The 25,682-nt window shown below is 43.6% G+C and overlaps 2 protein-coding genes across 4 annotated transcripts in view; one reads left to right on the top strand and one right to left on the bottom strand.

The window, feature by feature from the left end:
* igdcc3 (immunoglobulin superfamily, DCC subclass, member 3) overlaps nucleotides 1-21,626 on the top strand; it is a 75,041-nt gene extending 53,415 nt beyond the window's left edge. For 2 of the 3 annotated variants that reach the window (XM_006628803.3, XM_015343360.2), the window contains exons 7-14: nucleotides 4,457-4,622; nucleotides 13,004-13,251; nucleotides 14,295-14,459; nucleotides 15,635-15,823; nucleotides 16,239-16,343; nucleotides 16,582-16,717; nucleotides 17,714-17,927; nucleotides 18,591-21,626. In XM_006628803.3, coding sequence (XP_006628866.2) covers nucleotides 4,457-4,622; nucleotides 13,004-13,251; nucleotides 14,295-14,459; nucleotides 15,635-15,823; nucleotides 16,239-16,343; nucleotides 16,582-16,717; nucleotides 17,714-17,927; nucleotides 18,591-18,743 — 1,376 coding nt within the window. In that variant the 3' untranslated portion in view covers nucleotides 18,744-21,626. Of the gene's footprint in view, nucleotides 1-4,456; nucleotides 4,623-13,003; nucleotides 13,252-14,294; nucleotides 14,460-15,634; nucleotides 15,824-16,238; nucleotides 16,344-16,581; nucleotides 16,722-17,713; nucleotides 17,928-18,590 lie in introns of those variants that run through there. The other variant, XM_069190551.1, reaches the window with a different exon arrangement.
* The window catches only part of strc1 (stereocilin 1), a 405,552-nt gene that overhangs the window by 271,688 nt on the left and 108,182 nt on the right, over nucleotides 1-25,682 (bottom strand). The window lies entirely within an intron of this gene.

Here is a 25,682-nt window from a genome sequence, read left to right as displayed (position 1 = left end):
GGAGGCAAAAACAGCCTCTCTATCAATAATGGAGCGTACTTGTCATCGAGCAAGGTGTCGGGGGCCAGTTTCATTACCAAGGCTGGAGAAATATGAGACTGAACTTCTCCTGAGCCAGCAGCACGCGGTCAGTGTCTATAGATCCCTTCCTGTTCAATATTTTATTTTCTCCCAGAGATCCGGGTTCCAGAGCTCGCCTCGTTAAACTGACCCAGCAGTTATTTGTATATTTGTTTACCTGCGGCATCGGTGTTAATTAAGGAGCAACAGCTGTCGGCCTTTCGTATGATATCATTAAAGGGATTACTTGTTGACAATGAGAGCTGTTGAGAGGGGTTCCTGTCTTCCATTTTGTTTCCCAGATCCTGTTTAGAAATTCTACGATGCCATAAATAGTTGGTACACGAAGCTAAGATGCAGGTACCTAAATCACTGCTCACTGCTGCAACACTACGTTCCTCTTTCCCCTAAAGCTGATGGATGTGAACTGCTGTCATCGGGAAGTTTTATTTTTTTCTCGTTTCAGTAGCTCACGTGACATCGCCCAGAGTCCTGCTACGCAGGCAGGTGATGGAAATATTGCCCCCTTTTGCGTTTGTCACGGGCAGTTTACTTTACAGCTTACAGATGTTTTATAAGCCCATGAGGCGTTATTTACTCCTGTTAAATACCCCCAGAGCGTTCACAAAGTCCTCTTTTCAATTGGTCGCCTGGCCCTGCACACCATGTGCTGAAATCCAGTCCGTATTTCCCACCTACAAAAAAGCAGGAGGCTGACTTTATTTGTCTTGGCTTGTGAATCAAAGAAAAGGGGGCAATATACAGTGGCAGTCCATTAACTCCTCGCTGTAGTGTATGGTGTTTATTAGCAGTGTAATGTCATAAGAGAATTGATGTGCTGTGCATGACCAGATGGCCATCGGCCTCTGCTTTCTACACACTTCAATTACTTCGGAGAGGAGCAATCATATTTGCACAGTGCGCGTCAGTGGCTGGCCCTGTAGTCTTGGGCCTGCCTTTTCATTCATGATATAAAACATCAGCAGCAGTCCTGTCAGTGGGGAGAGATTGCGTGCCGTGTAAACAAGCACTTCTGGACTCTCAAATGCAGCAGTAAAATCAGAGAGCTGAATGAAACTTACACTTTAATGAGAAATCTCTGTTCTCGTTCTAGTGGAAATGGTGCACTGTTACACTTAAAATGGTTTAATGAAGCAGCTTTGGACAATTTATTATGAACAGTAGCAGGAGTAATCATAATCAGTAAAACTGAGGACTGTCTGATTATGTAGAAATAAAGTACCAAGTTACCTGCGGCTTCTCAGCGGGCTCGCTTTAACAATTGAAGGTAACCAAGCGGTGGTTAAACAAAAGAATGATTCATCACTGTGCCTGCTGGAAATAATCCTTCATTGCTCTGGGAGAAATGTCAGTAGAAGAGACTGCAGTGCCTTTGGCTGTTTATCAGCACCAGTTTAATTCCCTTTTCTGTAATTTGTAATCTCGTCCAGATTGGATTCTCTCCTTTCTTGTTCTTTTTTAAAGCCTGTTTTTCACAACTGTCATCAAGGTAATCCGGCTCTTAACAGCTTTTTTTTCGCCTCTAATACCCTGCTCACAGTATGTAAATAGCGCGTGATCAGCATGGACTGACACCACATGACCAGCATTCTCATCTGTCTCTGCCTTGTATTGACGATGGTTGGGTGGCATGTAATTTAGATAATGGGGAGAGGCAGTCCGCACAGCATCCGCTGGCTTCTGAGCTTCTCCTGACGCACCGTCCCCTGGCCGATGGTTGTCGTGCAGGCAGTTAAAGATCAAAGGCAGTGCTTGTTTTGTGTTTGACTTCATCATATACAGTGTGCACTACGGCTTGGGGTGAGGTAAGGGGGGTAAGGGATTCTGTACGAACTGTATTTCCACGTTGTCTTCTCATTGACAAAAAATACCCAAGGAAATTCAATATTTTGCATGAAACTCCCGAGCAGCAGAGGAGGGACGTTGTGCTCGTGCCAGGACGGTGACGCTGGCAGAGCGGCACAATGGAGAGAGAGGGGCAGGGAGGGAGGGAAGGACAGGTGGAGAAAGAGATGCACATTCCGGTCCAGATGTCCAGGCACTGCAGGGAGAGGGAAGAGGGAGGAAGGTGTGAGTGAGGAGATGAGGGCGAGGCTGAATGACAGAGAAGAGACACAAGCTGGAGCCAATAGGAGAGAAAGCTGCTGCGCCTTCTGCTACAGTGCAAGACGTACTCAGGGAGGAGACAAACATTCTGCCCCAAAATACGAAGTCAGGTAAATTCCCACACCCGCCAGAATCAGAACAGCTGTCAATCCTACAAGAGGAGGGGCGAGGAAACTCCATTGAGCTGCAGCCTGGCATGTGATGTCCTGGCACAGCCTGAGGAACAGAGTGTGTTCTCAAATAATGTGATGTCACCGTCCCGGGTATTTGTAAATCTTTGCTAATCGTGACGGCTATGGCAGCCCATGTTGTGCCAGTAAAGCTCTCCTGGGAGAGTGGAGAAGTGTGGGAGCTGGGGAGGGAGTGGAAGCCGCTTTCTCCCCTGAGACCGGGCCGCGTTTGGAACCTGCAGCAGGAGGGATGAGGAAAGGCCAGTGTGGGAGAGGCGGGAGGGGGGGAGCTGGCAGCTGATTGGCTGAAGACGGAGGTGGGAACAGCCTGCTGACCGGATAGGAAAAATACACCCACCAGACCCTGTTCTGGAGAATTCCGGGGGTTTTTTCTTAGCTTATTTTGCTTATTTTATGTTTTGTGGCTAGCCATGACCAAGTACAACATGCATCTTTAATATTGCAGCCAAAATGAGTGATTTATCTGCATCTTGTTATCATCTGTCCTGCAACTCCTGAAGGTTATGGTCTACAGAAGGCGCAACAGGGGTGAGACCAATTGGAGCTTAATTCCGTTATGGCTGTTTCTGAAGGCCGTGGTAGTATAAAAAAGAGAAATCCGTCCGTCACCTCCGAGTGAGGTGGTGGAGAGAGAACCACCAGTGTGCTGTCAGGAATCAGAGTGTGTGACCACCCCTCCCACACCCCAGAGACGAGCCTTCAGAACCCCGACACTGACAGCTGTCTGACAGCTCTGCCTGAAGCATGCCTGGCCCCTGGCGCTTGCAATATAGACACTTTACAGACCTGGTTTTCCGGGGGGCCCCTTTGAATTGAATTTGACAAAAGATCCAGCAGGATGTGAAAATGAAAGCAAAATTGAACATCGCTTTTTTTCAGCTCTTGTTGCAGGCACAGGACAGACAGTCATGACTGAAACAGAGATTTTCTGTAGGCACTTTCTGCTGCTATGGTTGGCTGTGTGCTCAGTGTTAGCACGCTGTGCAGCACAAATCAGTGCTGTATGCTATAGTGTGGTGTTGTGTACTATATTATAGTATTGTGCAGTATGCTATAGTATGCTGTGGTGTATTATATTAGTACTATGCTGTAGTAATGCACTATAGTACAGTGCAGTACAGTATAGTACAGTGCTGTGTTGAACAGTGTAATACTGTAATATGATGTGAACAATACATGTGTACTATTATAAGGTATAGTGCACACTTTTATACTGCGTAGTTAAGTAGTTATGTAGCAATGACCTGTGCACTACAGTATGGTACAGTACTGTGCAGTACAGGTCTGTTCAGTACAGCTGAGTGCACTATAAAGTGGAACAGTCTGAATAACTTAGAGGGTCTTTCAGTCTCCTAGGGTGTGCTTTTCAAAGCACAGATCACAGACTCACCCACCTGTCACCTTAGTTACTATCAGTAATAACATTTCTGCTGTTTTATATCAATATACTGATACTGAAGCTATCTTATACTTACTTTCTTGCTTCTTTCTTTTTAATTTTCAGTGTGATTCTTGCCGTCTTAGTATCTTGTGATTCATTGAGAAATAGAAAATATTAAACTGCTAGACAAAGAATATAACAGCCCTGACAGGGCAGCATTATGAACTGTGCCAATATGCAGACATTAACAGAGCTCTTGAGTATTGATGAGTTTAGTAAATGTTGTGAAACACTGTTCAGCATTTAGATAAACACATTTCCTCTCAGATCCTAGTGACAGCAGTGAAATTGATTGCAAAGTCCATCCTGGTCAATTCACTATCTGCTGCACAGCATCAATAGTGTTCCCATAGAGCAAGGGTTTATACACTCAAAATGAGCATTTATGCAGATGGAGTGTGTTTTTGTTGTTGTCTTCTCTAAGTGATCATCTGATGTAACTGTGACAAATTTGGGTCAGTTACAGTAACATAACCATTCATAACCATTTGAGTCTGACCACTGAGTGCAGTTTAGCGTTGCTCATTTCTAGCCAGATAAAAACTCATCTTTAGGGGAGAGATCACACAAAAAATCTTGTCTCCTTTTATCAATTTCAATCAACAAATGGGTAATTTCCTCCCCCTCCTTCTCTCAGCACCTGCAGAGTTTGTGCAGTCACCCCAATCCATCTCTCGGCCCATTGGCACCACTGCAATCTTCACCTGTCTGGCACAGGGCGAACCCATGCCACAGCTCACCTGGCTGAAGAACGGACAGATCTTGGAGCCTGGTGGCCATGTGAAGCTGAGGAATAACAACAGGTGAGTCATAAGAGCCAAACACATTCACGCCATTTTTACACTTGACGTTGGCACTGAAAGGAGTCTTGGTCAAGGGACTGATCCAGGGCGCTGTCCCTTCCATGTGGAGTGGAAGGTAAGGTGTGCAGGTAACAAGGAACAGTGTGTAAGATCCAGTTTCTAAACTGGGGAAGGGGGATTTGCCTCTCCTTTCCACAACTTAGATATGGTTTCTAAGTGTCACTGTGATTGGCCACAGAGGAGAAGAAGGGAAAGAGTGTACAGCGTGCAGGTTACATCCTGAGAGCCTGGATGAGAGATGAGAGGAAAGGGCCTAAGCTGAAACCAATAACTGGCCAATTACAAGGGGCTTTCATGGGCTGTGTGTAGTGAGGAGAGAACAGGCTGATGTTCTCAGGAGGAGATTGCAGGTTACATGAAAGAGGATGAAGTAGCTGCTCTGAGAGACTATAAGGAGGGAGAGGATGGGAGATGAGCCTTAAGGGCTCAGGTTACAATCTGAAGGGCTTTCTGGGAGGTAGACAAGGGGTCTAGCTAAGCACAGGGGGTTTGGTACACAATAAAGATCCTCAAGAGAGAGCTTTGTTTCTGCAGTGAACCAATAGCCTACTGCAGGAAAGTTTTTCACTAAAGAGCAGAAAATTGCCCAGAAATCAATGTTTCCAATCTGTTTTTCCTCTTTATAAAGCATTAAGGACTATTGGATTTAGCCCTTCGTGACCATTGATAGGTGCTGCTATTATTTTTAATTAGGCAACTGAAGTTATCATGAGGATAAGATGGAAGTTACTTTTTGAAAGTGCTTCTCAATATTTTAAAGAGCAATAGGTATTAAAAGGTCTCCCAGGTTTTTCGTCTAAACATTTCAGCACTGAAGGCAAAGCCTGGGTGTTAAATCCGGTTCAAATCTGGATGCTTCTGCTCTTGCAGCACTTAAATTTGAACGACTGGAGTTGACACCCTTTTTTATATTACAGAAGGTGTACAATCATATATATCCCCTCTGAACATGCTTATATACACTGAACAGAAAAGCACAGGCTGGAAAGCAAGGATTCTCTCTCAGAGCAATGGTGTGCATTTAGACAACTGTACTAGGTTCGCCAGACAAGCAGAGCTGAGGCTGTCTTTACTTTTATGAGTTGATAATGATTTTTTGAAAAAAAAAATCAATGTAACTCAAGGAAAGGAAGCAAGTACTTTGCAGATCTTAACGAGAAATTTAATGCCTCCAAAATCTGAAGCTAGCCTTGTATAGATCTAGAAAGCATGCAGAGGGGTTCAGAGGCCATAATTGGTTCCTGGGGTAATTTTTCTCCCGTGTTTCTGTCCCTCTTCTAGCTATAGCTGTAACGACCTGTCCAACTAAAAACCTGCTTTGCTGAAGCACAGGCTGGTCCAGTTCTCCTGTATTGATTGAGCAGCAGGGCCCCAAGGGGTGTGTTAAACTGATGGCTGTTTCTCACTCAGAGAAGAGAGGAGGCAGGCCAAGGCACGGTGCAGGCCCCAGTGATGTCACCTTGACCCTTGACCTCTATTCATACATCACCCTTCCCTTAATAGGATTGACTGGCTGCAAGTCCGTGGCTTTGCTGCGCCTGCAGCATCGTTAACTAATTGGCACTTAAACATAGGAAGGGGAATGAGAAAAGGGCAATTTGCTTAATAGCAATTGATATACTGTACATTGTATATTTATTATTGAATTACATGCACTGTACTGTATATAATAATAAACCAGGTTTGAAAAATGCATTCAATTCAACTCGCTCCTTTCCTGAGGACATTACAAATACACATCTATACAGTATATATCTTTTGCAGTCTGAAATAAAGGAATAAAATGTTTTTTATCGATCCGAACAACCAATATTCTGCAAACACCAAAATAACTAGCTCAGCAAAATCTGGCCTGTGACGCGGACTGCGCTGGGTGAAGGTTTGGGATTTTTTCCACGTTGTAGAGCGATCCCCTGAGGGCGTCCTCGGCTGTGTGAGGGGCCGACACGCGGCCCACGCAGAAGTGCAGACGCAGAGCCCTGCGTGTGTCCTTTCCCTGCCTCTCCAGCTCCAACCCATCCTGCACTCACAGCCTCCTGTGGTATTGACCTTCTGGGGAGGTTCATGAGCTGGAAGGCCAGTGTATTGATTAGGCTTGCAGGAGCGCCTAGGATCTGCCTTTAAGGACAGACACTGCAATGATAGATGCTGTTGGTGGCTTTACAAAACAAAAGGCAGATTTGAGAGAGCCGACAGTATTGCTAGAGTGATTGCTAGGGAGATGGCAATATTGTTTCATTTCCCTGACAAATGTTTTTTTTTTAAGTTGCTTATATTGATGTATTTCTCCTCTGTTTTATTGGTGCATTATTATATTTACATTGCAGGCTAAATTGGTTTTGTTCCTAAGATGTTCGTTACTTCGCAGAGAATAAAAGACTGTTTCATTTGCGGATCCTTGGTGTTCGATGTAATCGGCACACTTGGGGGAATATTAGGAACTAATGAATGACAAGTGACCTGAATAAGGAAGCGTGCATTTTTTAAACTCCCTTATATGCATAAAAGTTTCATTAATATGGCAGCACGTTATAGCAAGTGCTTTTTGCTTTTAGAATGTTTATTCAAGCCCGTCAGTGTCAATGAGAACATTTGAAACAGCCGTCCATAGCTCAGAGCTTAATAATGTTGAATGTTTATGTTCTGCAGAAGAAAGCAAACAGGAAACAAAGCAGTTTTTCAGATTTTAAGGTCCTGCCACTTATTTAGAAAGTGGATGTGCACGATTCCCTAATCTGGTGGAAAATTGCTCACACTTAAACTACTGTACAGGAAAATGTACAGCACATCAGGATTCACAGCTGACATGTGCTAGATTTCTGTAGCCAGCTTTCCCCTGATAAGAATGCAGAGGGTGTAGGCAGAGGTTTAATGGGCAACACTTGAAACACTCTCAGCCATTGTAGGGGATTTTCCATCTGTAAAAAAAAAACTGTTATTAATTTCATTAAATGTCCCTTTGGCTGGGGGGAGAAAGCTTCTTTTTAGTGCGCGGTGATATCATTCAGGTCCGGTGAGCTCCTTGTTTGCGCTGTTGAATTGCTGGAGAGCTTTTTTTTTTCTTGTCAAGACTAACCCTTTCGGAGGTCCAAACAAATGCTGGGATGAGGGGCGCTGGCTTTGACCCTTGACCCTTCCGCAATCAGTCATCTTGATCGCCTCGTGAGAGCCGGGAGACAGCTTCTCAATGTGCCCCCTCTTCAAAGACTCTGCCTCTCCCTCCCCTCCCCTCACTGCCCCTTTCTTCTGCAGACCAGCTTGGTGAGAAACTGACACGGCCCCGACTGCCTTTCATTACTGGCTGTTAGTGCATTCTGCTGCAAACTGCTGATTGGCAGTTTCACAAACATCGCCGGCACCTAACAAAACAGCCCTTGCCTGAGCTATCTGTGAAGTGGTTTTGAACTGATGAGTAAATGACGGTATCAATCTGCTGTCAGTACAAAGGAAATCCACAAGAGCAGATGGTCTAATCAGGCTCATTTTGGGGACTACAAAGGATTTTTTTTGTCCTGTGTTTGTGTCTGCTTATGTGATTCCCAACTATTTATGTCCTGGTTAAGCATATTTTAATTATCTGAGCAGGGCTTTTAAAAAAAAAAAATCTCCCCCCTTGTGTGAACAGCAGCAGTCAGACGTGTTCAGATCCATTGGTGCAGATGCTGCATTATTCAGTTTTCACTTGTGAAATTTTCCACTTCGCATTCGGTGGCAGAGTTGGCGTTTTGCATACGATTTTCTCAGCATACGAGAAATAAAAGGATGGATTTGAGAAAATTCACTTACAGGTTTTCCAGCAATACACTTTTATCTCTGTATTGATTGCATGCATGCTGGAAACAAGGGCTGTGTTTCCACCTGAGTGTTATTTAACCAGAGAGTTTGCTGTCCTGTACTGCAAAGTGATACTGTTGATTGTCTACAGTGCCTTGTAAGTTTTATACTACAAAATGTATAAAACAGGATTTTAAAATAATGTTCTGAGTAACAGCTTTAGCTTTGTACACTTCTGTTGAAAATTATCCTCTGTAGTGCTGTGCTGATAGTGAAATATTAGTTACTCATTGTGCATATCAGAGGTACATACTGTACACAGTCGTAAGCCCCCTGCAGATTCTCTCACACAGCATGCATCTGCTGACTTTGATGTTGTGGAGTTCAGAAAACACATGGATAGCTTAGACACATTCTTACTGCTTTCACAGCTTTCAGGCAGATCTTCGACTCACATCTATTAACTGCTTTTATGAGGCATTTATAATGATAGTCTGCCTAAACTGCCAATGCAATAAAAAAGATAACATAAACAGCACGTTGACTGAGTTTATGTTCTGTACTGGTCTCTGATAGGTCTGAATAACTTAAAGAAGATGTTAGACATCACTTTAATTGTGGAAAGGAAAACATTTTTACTTTCTTTAGACAGCAGTTGGGATTTTTTTTCCCTAAAGTCTTTGCATGCTAACTGGAAATGCTCAGTTTAGTTTTGTTTCGTGTTGCGTGTCAATGTAATTTGGTGTTCAGTTTAATCTTGTGCAGGCGTGCGTTTGGTATGACTTTTTCTTTGCTCCTCTCTGTGTGAATGTGGGTCTCTTCCAATGCCCTGTCCTGCTGCTTCACATTGTGCTGCTTTCCCAGTGTGTGTGGCACCCTGGGGTGCCCAGGGCTGCAGGATGCGGAGGACGTGGTGGGAGGATGGTTCTCGGGTGTGTGGGCGAAGCGGGGAGCAGGAGGGCGATGGGGACAGCGGCGCACAAGCAGGAGAGGGAGAGAAGAAAGAAGAAACGAGCTGGACAGAGTGGAGGGGCTGGAAGGGGACGGAATGTTGACTGTGGGTGTGGAATTTCACAAGCCATGAATCAAACCATTTGCACCGTTGAACTTGGATAGACACGCTAAAGTGGCACTGGTGCCCCGGTGAAATATGCAGTGCCTTTGAAATATCCCAGGATACCTAGAGCTCCAGCCTCATTCTTAATGCTCCCAGGGGGCCTGCAGGGCTGTGACTGGCGTCTGGTCAACCAGCCTGGCGAGCAACACTTCATTCATCCACCACATCAGAGCCTCTTGCTGGGCAAGACGACTGGGACAGGGAGGGGGGGGCTGCAGGCACCTCCAGGTCAAAGGTCATATTTGCCTTGGGATGCAGTCACAGGCTGGTGTAAAACGAGGGGCTGAACAAAGACTTTTTAATCCTGGAGTCCTAGCTGGACTAGACAGTGATTCTGTGAAAGTGATTCTGCCCTGACTTGAGTGGGGTTCATCCCAGATGGTTCCTCCTCAAAGGTTTTTGTTTGAACCCGATAAGTAACTTCAGTATGAAACCCCTTGCATTCTAAACAAAAAAGCTGTAAGGTTTTATTTAGTTGTAAAGTCTCAAAAAGCAAACATAGCAGTGAAAATGAAAAGAGATAAACTCTATAGTAGTGTCCATGGTCAAACGATTGCGTGTAAAACATGCAAAAGCTTTTACGTATTATAAGGTGTTGCATCTAATCCATCTGTTTTTATATAGTTAAGATGGCTTGGAGTACATGATCAATTTTGCATTGCAGTTTTGGTATTTTATTGCATGGTGAATAAGTCAAGGCTTTTGTATCCTAGAATATACTGGGGTGCCAGTGCAAGAGAGACAGGGATAAGCCCTGGAACATAAAACACAGCTCCTGGCTGAAAACCAGGCCAATTTATCTTCCACACAGAGACCCCAGCTGCTTTGCAGCACCAGTGTGGATTGGAAAATGGAATGTTTTGAGTAGGACTGGAACGTGTCCTAATAAAATCGCAGAGGATTCGAGAGGATTGCCTCTTGAGCTGCCTGAGGTGTAAATAGAGCTTCCTAATTCCTGTTAGCACCTCCCAGGCTGGTCCGTCCTGACCCAGTGCCACAGGGCTTACAGGGATCAGCACAGTCCAACAGAGCCGCCTGCTCTCTGCATGTCAGGAGCCCTTCCTCCCCACCACCCACTCACCCACAGCAGTCACCCCTGTGATGCCTCTTTTCAGCAATGCTCAGAAAAGGCTGTTTTTTTTTGCCTTGGAGATTGGAGTAATTATTTTTTTTAAATTGTCGCCAGGCAGTGTTTTTTTACCTCCCAGTAACTGACAGCCAGAGTCACGTGGGCTGGGTTTTCACCTCTGGGGCCTTTGTCTCATCACCGCGCACAGCACCAAGTGTATCTAAATCACATTTTAAAAGCACTACACCAGGTTAAGGTTTCTTAATAAAAAGGATTCTCTATTTCGAACATTATACCTGCATGTATTATACGTTACTGGGAGGTTCTTACTACACAGTGCATGTGTTTAAGTATGCACATATCCAAAATCAAAGTTTCCAATATGAACTGGCAGTGTATTATGCAAATCATATTGGAGAGAAATAGAAACATTTCAAACAAAAGCAAATCTTAGGTTTTTGTCTTCCAAGGTTTAAGGACAACTGTGAACTGGATGATTCCTTACATTTTATAAAATGCACTGCAGGATCACTGGGGAGCCAGTTTGTGTTAAGCAACAGTATATTTTGTTTTTCTGTTTTTGCTCCGACACATTTTCTCTGCCCCTGCAGTTTGCATTGGTGGTCTGGAAAATAAGAACTTTGTTACCAAATAAAGAGCGCGTTTGAAACACAGAGCGGAACCCCTGTATTCAGCCGGCAGGGTGCTGCTCAGCTGTGGTCATGCAGAGGAAAGCCTGATCTTCTCTCATTCTCTTTTTCTCTCCGAGATTGATCCCATAGAAATGGGTTTGAATAGAGGTGACTGGTGCCACTCAGCTCATCTGTATTGAGCCCTGCTTCGCTGAATGGGAGAACTCGGAAGGGAAAGAAAGCATATTTAACTTTGTGTTTCAGCACCGTTTGAAAAATGCCTTCGAGACCTAAAGGAAGTTCTGAGAAGCAGAAGAAGAAAGCTGGGATAAGGATTTTTTTAATGTAGATATTGATCCTAGACGGATCACCCAAGGGATCCTAATACTAAGAAGAAAGTGTGATAGAAAGGCACAGTATAATAATAATAATAACAACAACAACAATAATAATAAAATGTGGTTGCAAAAGACACAATACAATAAATGCACAGTACTTTAAACATGAAAAACTAAAGCGAACCTATTTTTTTTGTTTATGACCCCTTTTGATTTAATAAAATGAAAGTGCTCCTTGCAGCAAAAGCTGTTCAGAAAAATAATAAAAATAATGGATTCCAATCATCTGCAGTTGAAATTAAAATGGGCTGCAGGCTGATTTACACATTCTAACTCTCAAGTGATTTGTTTAACTGTTAAATGTTTTATTTTTTTTAGCCCAAGGATTAGAGGAGCAAAGTATCTCATTATGTATTCAGCTCTAATACTCCCCTAATACTCCTCTTGCAGTTTTCATGGAGGTGGTTGTGGGGGAGTGATGGGCTGGGACTACCTCACTCACTGCCACTGGGCTGGTGCTGGGTCTCTGGTCAAGGCTGCTGGCTCAGCCAGATGCCCAGAGGAAGTTCGTTTTAAACCAAGATTAGGACAGTCTTTGCTGTCCAGAGTCTGGGATGAAATCAAAACTTCTGCTCACTTGCTAATAGTACAGTATATATAATAACGCCGGTCATGGTGAGGTCATGTCATTTTTTGTCATTTTGATATGTGATTGATGGGTTAAAGTTTTGAATCAATCTGGATCCTCTGTTTGTTTTCTTTGTTTTGACAGAAACTGCTTTGATGTATACTGGTTATGTTTTATTATTATAATTTGTATTTAGTCATAAGATGTCCTTATTCAGGGTGACTTCAAGAAGATAAATACATACAGAGCCAAGTGCAATAACATAATATTACAATTTGAATACATATAAAAAATTCAATACATTTCGAAATTCCCAATAGTGAGTAAGACAATTATATATATTGATATGGTTTTGTCTGGAATGAGCTAAAAGTACCAGGCAGGGTTCAGATGAGTTGAAGAAAAATTCTTCCAAGTAAGCCGTTAAATAGAGGTGTGATGAAAAAGCCAATGTGAAATAATGAGCAGATTTTCGTGTCTAATTACAAGTCATTTACATTGAAATCCTAAGTGTCCACATATGGGTCTTATTCCTGTGTCTCAAAACTCAGTGCTGACATCTGTGATCAATAAGCTGCTTGCACCCACACAAGCACAAGGTCTGAGCAGCCTCCTGTCTTATGTTGCAGCTGTCCCAGAACTGGCTAAGATGGGCGGTACACGTCAAGAACCAGGGCAGGGCAGTGCATTGTGGGATGATGCTGTACTCACGGCTTCCTTTTCGTTTTCACTCTGTGAGCATCCTCCTCTTCCTCGTTCGCAGCACCCTGACGATCTACGGGATCAGCCAGGAGGACGAGGCCATTTACCAGTGCATTGCGGAGAACAGCGCGGGCTCCACGCAGGCCAGCGCGCGCCTCACTGTGCTCTGGGCCGATGGGCTCCCCAGCTCCCCCCACAGCGTCCGTGCCACCACTGTCTCCCCCACTGCCATCCAGGTGTCCTGGAAAGAGCCTGTCCAGAACACGCACGACATCATAGGATATGTGCTGCACATCCGCAAGACTGGAGGTAAAATGGCTGCTGGAAAAAACAGAGAATGAAACAGCAGTGCAACAAGCATTTTCATCTTCATGATCATCTTCTTCTTCACTGCCTAAAAGAATATTGTAATTGTGTTGCGTAATAGCAGTGTTAGGTTACAGTAAGGCCTTCACTGAGTTTACAGCTGGAATAGGACTCCCGGTCCTTGTTTTTACCACACAGACGAGAAACCAGCAAAGACGTTTCGTGAGATAGGATATAAGACAGGCTACAAAGGAAAATATATAATTGCATTTTACAATTAAATTAAGGTAAATTTTAACATAAGCATTGGGAATCATTAGAAATTGTTTCAATGTTCAGTTCGTGCTGTATGTTGTTGCTAAGCAGCGAAGACAAAACCTCCAAATCAAGTGCAGGTTGAAATCCAAACACACATTCCTGGTGGGGACTGGTACTGTACATGTATGACTCTCTTTTTCTGCAGCAATCTAAGGATTGAAGGCCAAACTGCTTTGGAAAGCAGGTCTGCATGTTCAAAGGGGTAACAGCAATGTCTTAAAATAAGCGGCATAGCCCTTAGCTCAGGATGCCGGGGTACAACCCAGATTCAGAGTTTTAAACGCAATAATGTCAAGCTAATACAAGCTACTCCAGTGCCTAATTGATCAGCCTCATATGATACTTATTTCTCGTTTGCCTGAGCCAGATGATTAAAGGCTCTTAATTAAATCTGAATTAATCCCATTATCCAGTTTTTTTTCTCCTTTCTAGTGTTTATTTTTGTATTGTTTAGGCCAGCAGAACTTACCCAGGCAGTTCTGTGGCCACAGCGGTTCTTGCAAATGCCATCAGATGGCCCGTTAAAACCCTCGGAGGCCTCAGAAGAGGAAATACTTTAATTACCAACTAAAGACAGAAACCCAGATAGCACAGGGAGTTTGGTAGATACCAGCACAGCACGCGCTGGTCTGAACTAGGCCTGATGTTCAATTGGGGGGCGAGTGCTAGGTTTTAATTTAACGAGCTTCTACGATGCGGTGTTTGTGCCCCCCTCGTGTCTCTCCCAGACCCCGTGGAGATGGAGTACCAGGAGGCCGTCAGCAAGAACACGCTGCAGCAGGTGGTGGGCGACCTGCAGCCCTCCACCAGCTACACCTTCTACGTGAAGGCCTACACCTCCCGCGGTGCCAGCAAGCCCTCGGAGAGCGCCGTGGAGAGCACGCTGGGCGAAGGTGGGGGCCCGCTCCACAGTCGGGCGGCGTTTGGCTTGCGCCAGCCTCCCGGGTCACATCCCCTCTCGAATCTGGAGCCCTGACTCGGCGAAGGCCAAAGCACTCGCTGCCCAATCTGTTTCAGCTTTGCTTCAGGATATTTCCTTCGTGGGGTTTGTACAGCTCCCTTGAGGGTGGAAAGGAGGAGACGTAAACAGAGCTGGGATCTGCCAGTTGTGATGTGTACCTGGGAGTCCTGCGTTGTTTTCTAATGTATAGAGTAAAGCTACTCATCCAGCTCTTTGAACCCCAGAAAACTGCAGCACTACAGGCAGAGGGTGGCTCCCCAATACCTGAAAATCTGGTGTATAAGAGATCACTTTATAAGCCATATACAGTTTCTTGTATTAGGAATTTATCTTTTCGCATACCACAGCTTGCTCTCCATGAGACACACAGACAGGGAGAAGAGCTCGGGGTCAAAGCGCAGGGTCAGCCATTTATAGGGCGCCCCTGTAGGGTTGAGGGCCTTGCTCAGGGGCTCTATGGAGTAGGATTTCTCTGCCGGCCGCGGGATATGAACCAGCAACTTTCCAGCCACAAGCGCAGATCCTTAGCCACAGAACCACTACACCGCCATGTATAGTATATGACATGGACTATACAGTGCAATACATTTCCCAGGGCTGCGCATCACTGAATGCCCCAATTGATGGGGTATTCACAAGCCATTAAGCCTCATGAACTGATTTGCGTAAAGATTTAGGTTGGGACTTTTGAATATTCAGGGATTTAGTAAGACTTTCCTTTTTTAAGTGCATCCCCGTTTCCAAGATGTATACTGTACTCCTATGTGTAATCCGTCGTAGCAGTATAAAAGACTTAGCCAGTGGGTTGATTTTTTTTCTGCAGGTTTCGGATAATCTCACTTAAATGTAAAAATAATTCAGTTGATCTTCCGTTTACAGGCTGTATTGGCCTTAATACAAGGTTGTCCTTCACCTGTTTCAGCAATTGTAACATGCTAGCAATTTGAGCAATAGAGTATTTGACTTGCTGGCTTAAGGTTCACAAGCCCACAGTTCTCAAGCTTCTTTGCTTCATTTCAGAATGATATATGCTACCAATAAAAACAAATAATTTGCTCTTGTCCTCAGCATTAGGCAGAGGAGTTACTGTTCTCTTCTTTTTTTCAGTTCCAGCCACTCCATCGCTCTTTATTAAAGTTTTAAACAGCACATCGGTTCAGGCCACCTGGGAGCCTTCCATTAAGCTGGGTCTCCACGAGGGCTTCAAGCTGTATTACCGCAAGGTTCATGCTACTCACTTCACTGGGCCGCTGCTGCTGTCCAGGAACGTCACCTCCTACAACATCACGCAGCTTGGTGAGTCCTGCTCCTGTCCTGCGGTGGGGGTGGGCGGGGCTGGAAGGCTCTGTGTGTGAACACTGGGTGCTCAACACTGCTCTGCAAGGGACATCACAGGCTTCTTCTTAGCTGGCCTCGTGTGCAGAGGCTGGATCCTGAGACTCTTCACATATCACTGGCATCATCAGTCCGGCTGAAAAATGCTGCCTAGTGTTTCCCGTTTCTATGCCGCGATGGCCGGGAGACATCATGTGTTGCACATATTGGCTTTTGTTTCTCCCAGCAAGCTAGTGGTGAATCTTGTTAGAGACAGTGCCTCTTCGGTGTAGACACCCTGGGTTGTGCATGCCTGAATGGTGCAAAATTGACATCATGCTATGAGACAGAAGTACCTCCCAGCTGTGTGACTCAGAGCTCTGTTGCTGATTGGTAGACCCCTCAGTGGTGTACGAGGTGAAGCTCCTGGCCTTCAACCATCACGGAGACGGGAATTCCACAGTGCGCTTCGTCTCACTGCGGGAGGCCATTGAGCGATCAGGTGAGATTGGGGGGCAGCTGTGCAAGCAGTGGGTTGTATTCATCAGCAGTTTTTTGCCTGTGCAGTAAATTATTAAAATGCAATGAGATGAGTGGCGTTTGGCTGTCGTTTTTCTTCTCTTTTTTTCTTCTCTTTGGTCGGCAGGAGTGGGTGGTTGGGTATTAGGCTTTAGGTGGACACGTTTTCCGTACTATGTTTCTACTCACGCTGTGCTATGTCCTCCACATCCTCCCCCCAGTGCTGAACACCCCCTGTGACTGCGTGAAAGATGAGCAAAGCAAAACATCAACCCCTGGCATCCTCATAGGAATCCACATTGGAGTCACCTGCATCATCTTCTGTGTCCTGTTCCTCATGTTTGGCTATCGAGGAAGGTAGGCTGCCAGCTGGCTAGCAGCGTTCTTGCATAGAGACACATCTCAAGGGTAGTGGAATAGCAGGACAGGTGTGATCTACTCTTCCCATACAATCTGTCCCGTCTGGACTTTGTCTTTCAAAACAGAACTAATGCGCTCTACTATAATTTCCTAAACAGAAGCAGCTGAATGAAGCTCCTCAGTATTTAAGCTATCTATGCCCCATCATCGCAACACTTTATGTTTACTTAAGTGGGCTATGACTGCTAATTCTGTGAAATCCCTGGCACCTGCATTTCTGCATTGCATACAGATATAAATGGAGCTGTGTGGTCAGTGAAGCTCTGAGCCTTGCAGCCCTTTTTTGACTGATCAAGATTTAAAACAGCCCTATAATGAGAACCTCTCCTGGCTCTGGGCTTTGTCATTCTACAAACAATGAGAAAGGATTTTTTGTTAAAAGAGGGAATTCTTGTGTGAGAGGCTTCCGTGCTGTGCGTCTTCTAAAGGGCCTTTTGTTTAAGATCCTTTCTAGGTGAAATTATTCACATTTCACCTCAGTAGGTGTGATACGAAAACATAGGCTGTGGTACTGCATGAAAGCTGCATGAAAGTTGTTACATTGCATGAAAGCAATGTAAATCCAAAGAGCTTATTTACCAATTCTGAAGTTCTAGACTTGAACAGATTAAATTCGGGCAGTCAGTACATACAGAGACATCATCAGGGTTAAAGATGCAGCCTGTTGTATGCACCCATGCTGAACCCCATGACTGTTCTTGTACAGGGCCTTTGGCCGATTTAGCCTTGTGTGATTAGGCAAAATATAGATCTTAGAAATTCTGATTTTCAGCATATAAGCATTGTTGTTGCAGAACTGCATGTTCAGGAGAACAGTGCTGAACTGAGGTTTCGGCAACTGTGATGAAGGTGCCGTTTCTGGTGCGGTGAGCTGAAGCCCGATCGGAAGGGACCGGGAGGCCGGCAGTAACGCTGTCCACTGTCTCTCCACAGGCTCATGATGTGCAAGAACATGCAGGACCAGCTTGCCACTCCACAGGCAGGCCGCAATCCCAACAGAGGTGGCTCTGGGCTCCTGGTGCTGAACGGCGTCAGCCGGAGAGAGCACGAGGCGGCTTGCAGTGCCGGGAAACTCAACGACACCAACGAGCTGGAGCAGCTGTTCCCGGGACCATCCCTCCGAGGGCAACGGGATAAGGCAGACATGGTGAGAACTGGGGCCCCGAAAGCAGCCAAGTCCCACCACAGGCTAAAGGGATGCTGCTCAGGACAAAAATACGCAACCATTTATTCTGAGTGTGATCCCACAGAGGGTAAGCATGTACTTAAGAAGAGAAGCACTGTATGTACCCTAGCAGACCAATAACAATGGATGAGCTCCTTTGGAGTGGATCAGTTGGCAAATGCACACAGGCTGATTCAGGAGAAAGGCTGCAGAATTCATCATTTGTCAGGCTGTCATAGATATGTCATGTAGGTACTGTGCCATTACCCACGGCAGATAAGCAAACGTAAAGGTCAGAATCTCTCAGTAGTAAAAGGTTACTGTAGCAACGGGCCATGGTTTGCACTGCAGCTGGCAAAGGATTTCAAATGTGAAAAGCTCCTTGCTTTAGGACACCAATGTTTATTGTAAAATCTCCCTCACACACACACTGTAAGTGTCGCATTTTTCCAAATAATTCTGACTCCGTGGTAGAAACAATACCCTTCTAAAAGACTATGGACACCAAACCCTGCAGGATGCACTAGGCCAGGGTATTATATGTTGTCAAGGATTGCAGAGTGCTGGGCTTTGTGTACAAAGGCTTCAGGTCTGCTGTGTTCTGTGAAACTGTGTTGTTAACTTTGTCTGTGTTTTTCTGGGCAGACGGACCATGTCCCAGCTACCTCGCACGACGAGACGCAAATTTCCACCTTGCCCCTGGACGAGTTCAGCATGGTGGAAGAGCCGCAGTTTGAAGACTCTCCACCAGGGGGAGATGGCTGCAACAGGCAGAACACAACCCAGGATGAAGGATAAACGCCAAGTCTCACTCTCTGCCTCTTGTAGGATACTTTCTCACAGTGTCTCTTCTTTGACTCATCATTCTCAGGTCAATTTAAGTATGTCATAGTTTTTTTTTTTCATGCGAAGATTGTCGACTTAAAGTACCCTTGAGAAAGCCGTACTCAGACACTCCAGCCTTCTATGTGTTTTGCAATGGACAGTGTATAGTGACAGTGTCACTGGACAAAAGACAAATGACATTTTCTTGTACTTTTTGTCCCTCCGTCCCATCGTCTGCCTGCCGCACACAGAATGAGGGGCTGGATACATCTCTTTAGTGTAAAAAAAACAACTTTGTTCACAAAGGTATTGTATTACAGGCCTGTTGTTTTTATTTTACATTGGCAGTCCTGGACCCACGACTTAGGCCTCCTTGAAATGACAAGTCCTGCCAGCCTCAGCCTACCAATGATTCCACAATCCTGGCCAGGAAAGGGCCTCCTTCCAGGGATCTGACATTCTGTCTCAGGACTCTTTTTTCTAATGTTTTTTTTTTCTTTTTTTTTTGCTCAGTGATATTAGTGTTTTTTGCCTACATGAAGGCTGTTACAGACTTGGCTAAGAAACCCTAGGATACGCAACAGAAACCTACCTCAGCCGGAATGAATGTTGTCAGGGAGGCAGCAGGAATGTGCGTCTTCCCTTTGTGCTCAATGATTTACACAGCACTCGCTCGGTCAGAACAGGTTCAGCACTACCTCAGCCATCGATCCACACATCCGCTATTAAAAAAAAAACAAAAACAAAAAAAAAGTTTCCAACGTAAAGCACTTCCAAACACTGAAGGCAATGTTCTACCTCAGATTGTTGTTCTTATTTTTTATATATATATATACGTATATAAATATATATGAATCGAATTTCTGTCACAGGATCCTTGCTTCCCTCTACTGGGAATCTTACTCATGGATTTGATGGCGCCTAGTGACACTGTCCGAACAGGACGGTGTTCGAAATTGTTTTTGTGAAGGTTTTTTCAGTGATGTTCCTTATTTTTTCAGGTGCCTATGTTGTGTATAGTTTTTCAGCAGATTTGTTTCTTCTCCACATTGTAAGACTGTTAGAAATGCAGTGCACTCCTACTAATAACGTAAGGATAGTTTTACATCTGTTAACAAGTGTTAGGGGCATTTAGTGGGTCTGTCAAAAATAATTTCTGTTTTGTTGACTGATCCGTCTACATACATTTATACATATGCATTTATGCATATATAATATATACAAAATGTGTGTATATATTTAGTATATACAAAATGCATGTATATAAATACAGTATATACAAAATGCGTGTATATATACAGAATATATGTACAAAATGTGTGTGTATACATACAGAATATGTATAGATTGTGTTTGCTTAACAGCAGTTATGTACAGAGATATCAGATTTAAAGCACAGATTTATTAAATCAGCCAGGGCAATGCAGAGTGTGCATTTTAAAATGGATCTATTTCAAAATGATGGGGTCTGAAATTGTGGACATTTAATTGACAGTGCAAGAACACTTGTATACTATCAGTCAGACTTTGGTATTGCCACTTTGTCATTTTAAGTTGACACCCCAGCCATAAGGAAAGGAGAGAGAAAGCCCCCTAATTGTTTTGTTGGAGAGGAGCTATTAATTAGCAGAGTGTCAGAACCCACTTAGGCTAGTCTCAGGCTGTCAGTCACAAGTCTCTCTAGATATCTAACCCCCTCAGAGAGCCAGCTTAAATAGAGCATTCCGAGTCAGAAATAACATACCCGTGTATTGAAAAAAATCAGAAAGTCAAGGGAGTATTTTTCACTCATCAGTTCCAACCATGAGTTAACAGGGACTGGAGTTCTCAGCTGAGCTGGATTCTGGAATGAACAAGTCCCTCCTGTCAAAGTTAAACTCAGATTTGTTTGAGACTGAGGTGTGGAGGCTATTTAACCATGAGTTCATGATCTGCAGTCTTGATACAGTCTTAGGATACGGTGAATAGTGTTATCTCTGTAGCTTCGCTTTTTAAGCCTTAGAATAAGCGATACATCCAGCCTGGAACTGGTTTCTGATTACCTACCTCGTCACAACAGCCAGGTGGTCCCGGTGTGATCTTACGACAACAATAGACTGGGAAAGAAATATCAGGGGCATTCACTGATGGAAATGCATTAAATGGTAAATATTTCTGTTTTGTAAACATCTTCTGTGTTTCTCAGTGGATTTGTCACAATCTCTCTATTGTTTTGCATAACTACATTTGTCGTGGATGATTCCTTTCTGCCTTTACGTTGTGTGCTGCACAGCAGCAGTAGCATGAAAAGGCAACGGATCATAAGCCTTTACTGCCGAATATGGGATTATATATTCTGTATATATATATGCCATCTGAACAAAGAGCTCATTCTCCTTTCATAGGTTATTCATCCAGTCCATCAAAGGTTATTATAAATAATGAACAAAATTAATGTAGTTCTCCTTCAACTGTATTAAGTGTGTGTGAGGGGACTTTTTAAAAGCCAAATGCATTCAATTTCTGTGTTTTTGTTTTAAAAAAGCCCCAGGGATATCATTCCTGAGAGTGTACAGTAATGACCTGTCCAGTAGCACACATTGCAGACTGCCCATGCTCTAAGCATGATTGAACAGAATACTGTAGATACATTGCCCGCTACCAATACTGGTGCAGAATATCAAATGTTCTCTGAAATTTAGGGAAGTAACATCCAATTATGGATCGAACTGTACTTTTTAAGTATATTTCAACGTAATGACATGGATTTGAGGGAAATGTGGTGATGTGTACTGTAAAACTTGTTACTGTTCTTGGATTTCCATGTGAAGTAACTACTGTAGAGGGACAATAAACATTCCTGAAAGACTGAGCTCATGCTTTGACTCCTCAGAGGGATGTTGAAGCAGTTCTATGGTGTGAGCCATTGTTTATTGCTCATTAATATTTTTTTTTTACGTTTCAAGTGAATTATTGCAAAAGTCACCTACAGTAATTTTTGTGTCTGTGTGTGTTTCTTGGTCGTTCAAAGTAATTTCCTTTCCACATGTTTCAATATGTTATACCTTTATATTTGTCAGTATGTAATATTCATAATAGGAAACCTAGCAAAAGAACGATGTCTGCGATAAAGGTAAAATACTTGTATGTTTATAATACTGCTACCAATGTGATTTTTTAGTGTTTGTAGTATTTGTCAAGTATTTTTGCCCTCATACTGATTGGGATCTCTCCAGGGAAACAGGTCGTTCTATTCATTTTACCAACCAGACAAGCATGAGGTTTTCTAGTCTACTGGTACAACTCTCTTATGTGGCCCCAACTTTGCAGCACAATGTATACTGAAAACATTTTTCACATGTGGTGCTTTAGGTTTCCAAATCAATGGTTCTTAGACTCCCCGATTTAAACACTGGAATGGCAGGAGTGTTCTTTAAAACTGCAGAGAGAAATAGCTTATGGTTCTGCTTTTTTACCTCTTTCTCTAAAAAAGTCCAGTGATTTTGTTATGTCTCAGCCGAAGAAGAGTTTCCCTGTCATCTTCATGGTCATGGAAACTGAAAACCATTTCTTAATTTCTTTTTTATCCGTCTTTTTTCCCTGCAGAGATCCCTGTCCACCGAGTTTGGTTCTTTTTATCAAAGAGAGTGCCCGTGATGGCTGTCTCCTCAGGGAACATATCCTCATGTTGCAGTAGCTCATAGTGCGATAATAACAGGGTATTTTTCTATTAGTGTCAAGATATTTATTACGTTGTTCCCACTGTTCTTCACATCCTCTCAGAGCCAGTTTTGTTTTGGAGGTGGGGGGGGGTGTTGTGCCAGCTAAACAAATGTTAAGATAAACTGTGCCAATTCAAAACGCAGCAGTAAGATGCTGCCTTGCTAAATCATAGAAAAAAAAAGATTGCATTTGCATTTCTGTAAGATTTCAGAGCCTTTGCCATTGGTAAAAGGAATATCTCTCTCTCTGCTGACAATGCTGCCTCTGTCAGGGTTACCCTAGTGTCCCAGTTGCCCTAGAGAGAGACAGAGGCAAACTATTAACATGTAGCTAAGCTGCAAATACTGCTATGGCAACAGCAGGGTATTTAAAAGATTGTAGTAAGAAGATCAAACTTTGAATCTGAAAAACAAACAGTTTGATGCACCAATGTGTAGCCAATTCAGCTTTTAAACCCTTTAAAAAAGGGATTAAAATTCTGTGACTTTTTTTTCTTTCCCTTTCCTTCCCTGAAACAAGACTAAAATTCTTATGAATATGTGGTGTTAAACATTTCATTGTGCAGCAATTTAGCTGTTGGGAGAATAAGAGCCTCCTACTGTTTGCAGCAGAGACTCACCCCCCCCCCCCCCACCTCCTCCCCTGCTCCTTTTGTGCAGCTGATCATTGTCAAAAGAGTTTAAAAGAGTTTGCTTCCTTGTTCTGAATGCTCAGGCCAGCCAGCCGGAGGCACAGCACCAGCAGAAAGAAACAGTTCCATTGGTATAATTGAATGAGTAATGTCCATGTGAAATATTTAGTCAACCCAGACCATGAGCATTCTGCCACTGTGGTTCATGCTTAGTGTGCATTGCCTGCAGTGACCTGTGATGCCAAACAAAATCTGGAAATCTGGTATTGCCTTTGTCTCACACAGGCTCCACCTGTGAGTTGAATCTTAAATATGATAAGACTCCTACTGCTTACAACTGACCCGTCCTTAGGTTTTAAAGAAGGCCATAGGTCCAAGTGTTTTAATGTGGCCGAGATCAGGACCAGAATCTTGTAAGCACCATTCCAGAGCTACACCCTCAGAGCGCAGAGGAACAGGAACTCGTTGTTTTCGGCAGCTGTTATTCTTCAGTGGAGAGTCGCATACGATACACATTCTGCATTAATTGCAAGTCCATTGTTGAATGTGTTTTTTTTTCTCCACTGTCAGTTATTGTTTTTAACAAGGCTCAAAGATTCGTGACCAGCGTCTAATTTTAGAAAAAAAAACAGGCCTCTTATATTCTCTGATAGGGATCTTTTTGTGAGTGTGAGCAAGAAAGCAATTTACTTGGTGTGACAATTCAGCACCAGCTCCCTCCGAGGAGACCAGGTGCAGAAGTCAATCCTTTGCGCTGTGAGGACTGTCCAGCTGGATGTAAAAGGTTCTGGTGTGTCACCCTGGGCAGCACACAGACCAGCTAGTGACATACTGAAAGACCCTGTTGACCCGGCAGCACCACTCTTTTTTGAAATCATCCTTGCTTTTGAAACCACTGTCGTGTTCTAGAAGACGTTATCATGTAGTGGCTCCTTGAAAAGTATCTTCTTTTTTTCTCTGTGTACATACTGTAGAAACAAAAGAAAGGAAAAAAGCTGAAAACTAACCTGTGCATAAGACCCAAGCGCTGCTTGTGCTACGACGCCAGAGTTCCCAGTTGTCCGGGACTCGTAATAAGCGCCTCTTTTTTTCAGACGTCACTGTCACATTAATAAAAACATTGACATCAGAACGGTTTTGCAACGCTGAAACCCATTTTAAATCAAGTACCAACATCATGTTGCACTGCATTTCCTTGAATTGGGACAAATCTCAAAGCAATGATCTCGTTGTGGGTACTGCAGCCTAAGACTCAGCCCTGGCACCAGGACCTATGTAGGAATCACTTGGCACCACGGATCACCCAGCATGCTTTGCTCAAGCACTACAGACACACAAGTGTGGTTCTGCAGCCAGCCTTTATGCTTGGCTATATTCATAGACCGTGTGGCAGGGGAAAAGTTTTGTTCTGAATTTTTATTAAACACAGCACTTCTGTTAACAAGTGGACAGAGGAAGAAATGAAACTGCATGCTGCACTGCACAGTAGATTGTGGGACTTAGCCAAAACAAAATGCCAAAAACAGTCACAGCTGTCCAGTTGCCTAAAAGCCTGAAGCCATCATTGTTGCCACATGGAGTAATAATGGAATCAAAAGCCCTACTTTTTAATGTGCAGTAAAAAGATCAGTTGCAGCAACCTGGTGTTTGAAAAGTGATTTGAAGAAAGCACAAAATTTATTCAGGTCAGATCTTCATTGGTAGTGTAGAACATCTCAATCTGTACATCTTGCTTATTCCTTATTCTTGCCCCAGTCCTAACTTATAATTCAGGTAAAGGGAAGTTTTCAGAAAAAAAAAATCTGTCTGAAAGCACTTTTTTTTTCCTGCTCAGTTGTACTCTCCATCTCTGTTACCTGTCTGGGTATTTAAAAACCCTGATGGCCCTATGATTGTTGGTCATGTGAAAATCTAGGCGATTTTTGTAGTTTGTATTGTTTTAGAGCTCATTGTGCAACTATTGATTAAATAAAACAATAGTAATAAAATAGTTGTAGTTATAAAAAAAATCTGGATTTGTGGTGGTAGTTTTTTGTTCCGGTCTGCGTGTGTGATGTGTTGTACTGGGAAATAAAGACCCTGTTGCGGATCTCTACAGAGTGATGTCCTGCAATGGAGGAAATGAGCTACTTTGGGAATTTCCAACACCCATCAGCAACAGACGGCTGGTGAACTTACTATATATGGACAATATAAAACAAGACTAGCAAGTATATTTACAGCCACACTACCTACAGAGGGTGCAGAAGTAGTTATCACAACCACTATAAAGAGGATAAAGGAGAATGTGTTAACATTCATAGTACATACTGTAGTGCCATGGACAATATCTTGCAACTTACATTCCATGTACAGTATGACTACCAGACGGCCTCAGCTCGTTTGAAACTCTTCTTATGTTCATATGCATGTCCTGGGGTATCACTGATCAGATCAGTTTTAAATCCACTATCCTCCATCTGAAATAGTAATACCAAAGCTAGCAGTAGAAGCTGGTGGCAGTAATTAGGTGTTCACTAGCCCAATATAAATAGGATCTGGACAAAGACTAGGTGAAAATAAATGACTATTCTTACTAC

This window comes from Lepisosteus oculatus, chromosome 5 (assembly GCF_040954835.1).
Source record: "Lepisosteus oculatus isolate fLepOcu1 chromosome 5, fLepOcu1.hap2, whole genome shotgun sequence".
Lineage (NCBI taxonomy): Eukaryota > Metazoa > Chordata > Actinopteri > Semionotiformes > Lepisosteidae > Lepisosteus > Lepisosteus oculatus.
Note: the sequence above shows the minus strand (reverse complement) of the source record. Positions and strands in the feature narration are given on the sequence as shown.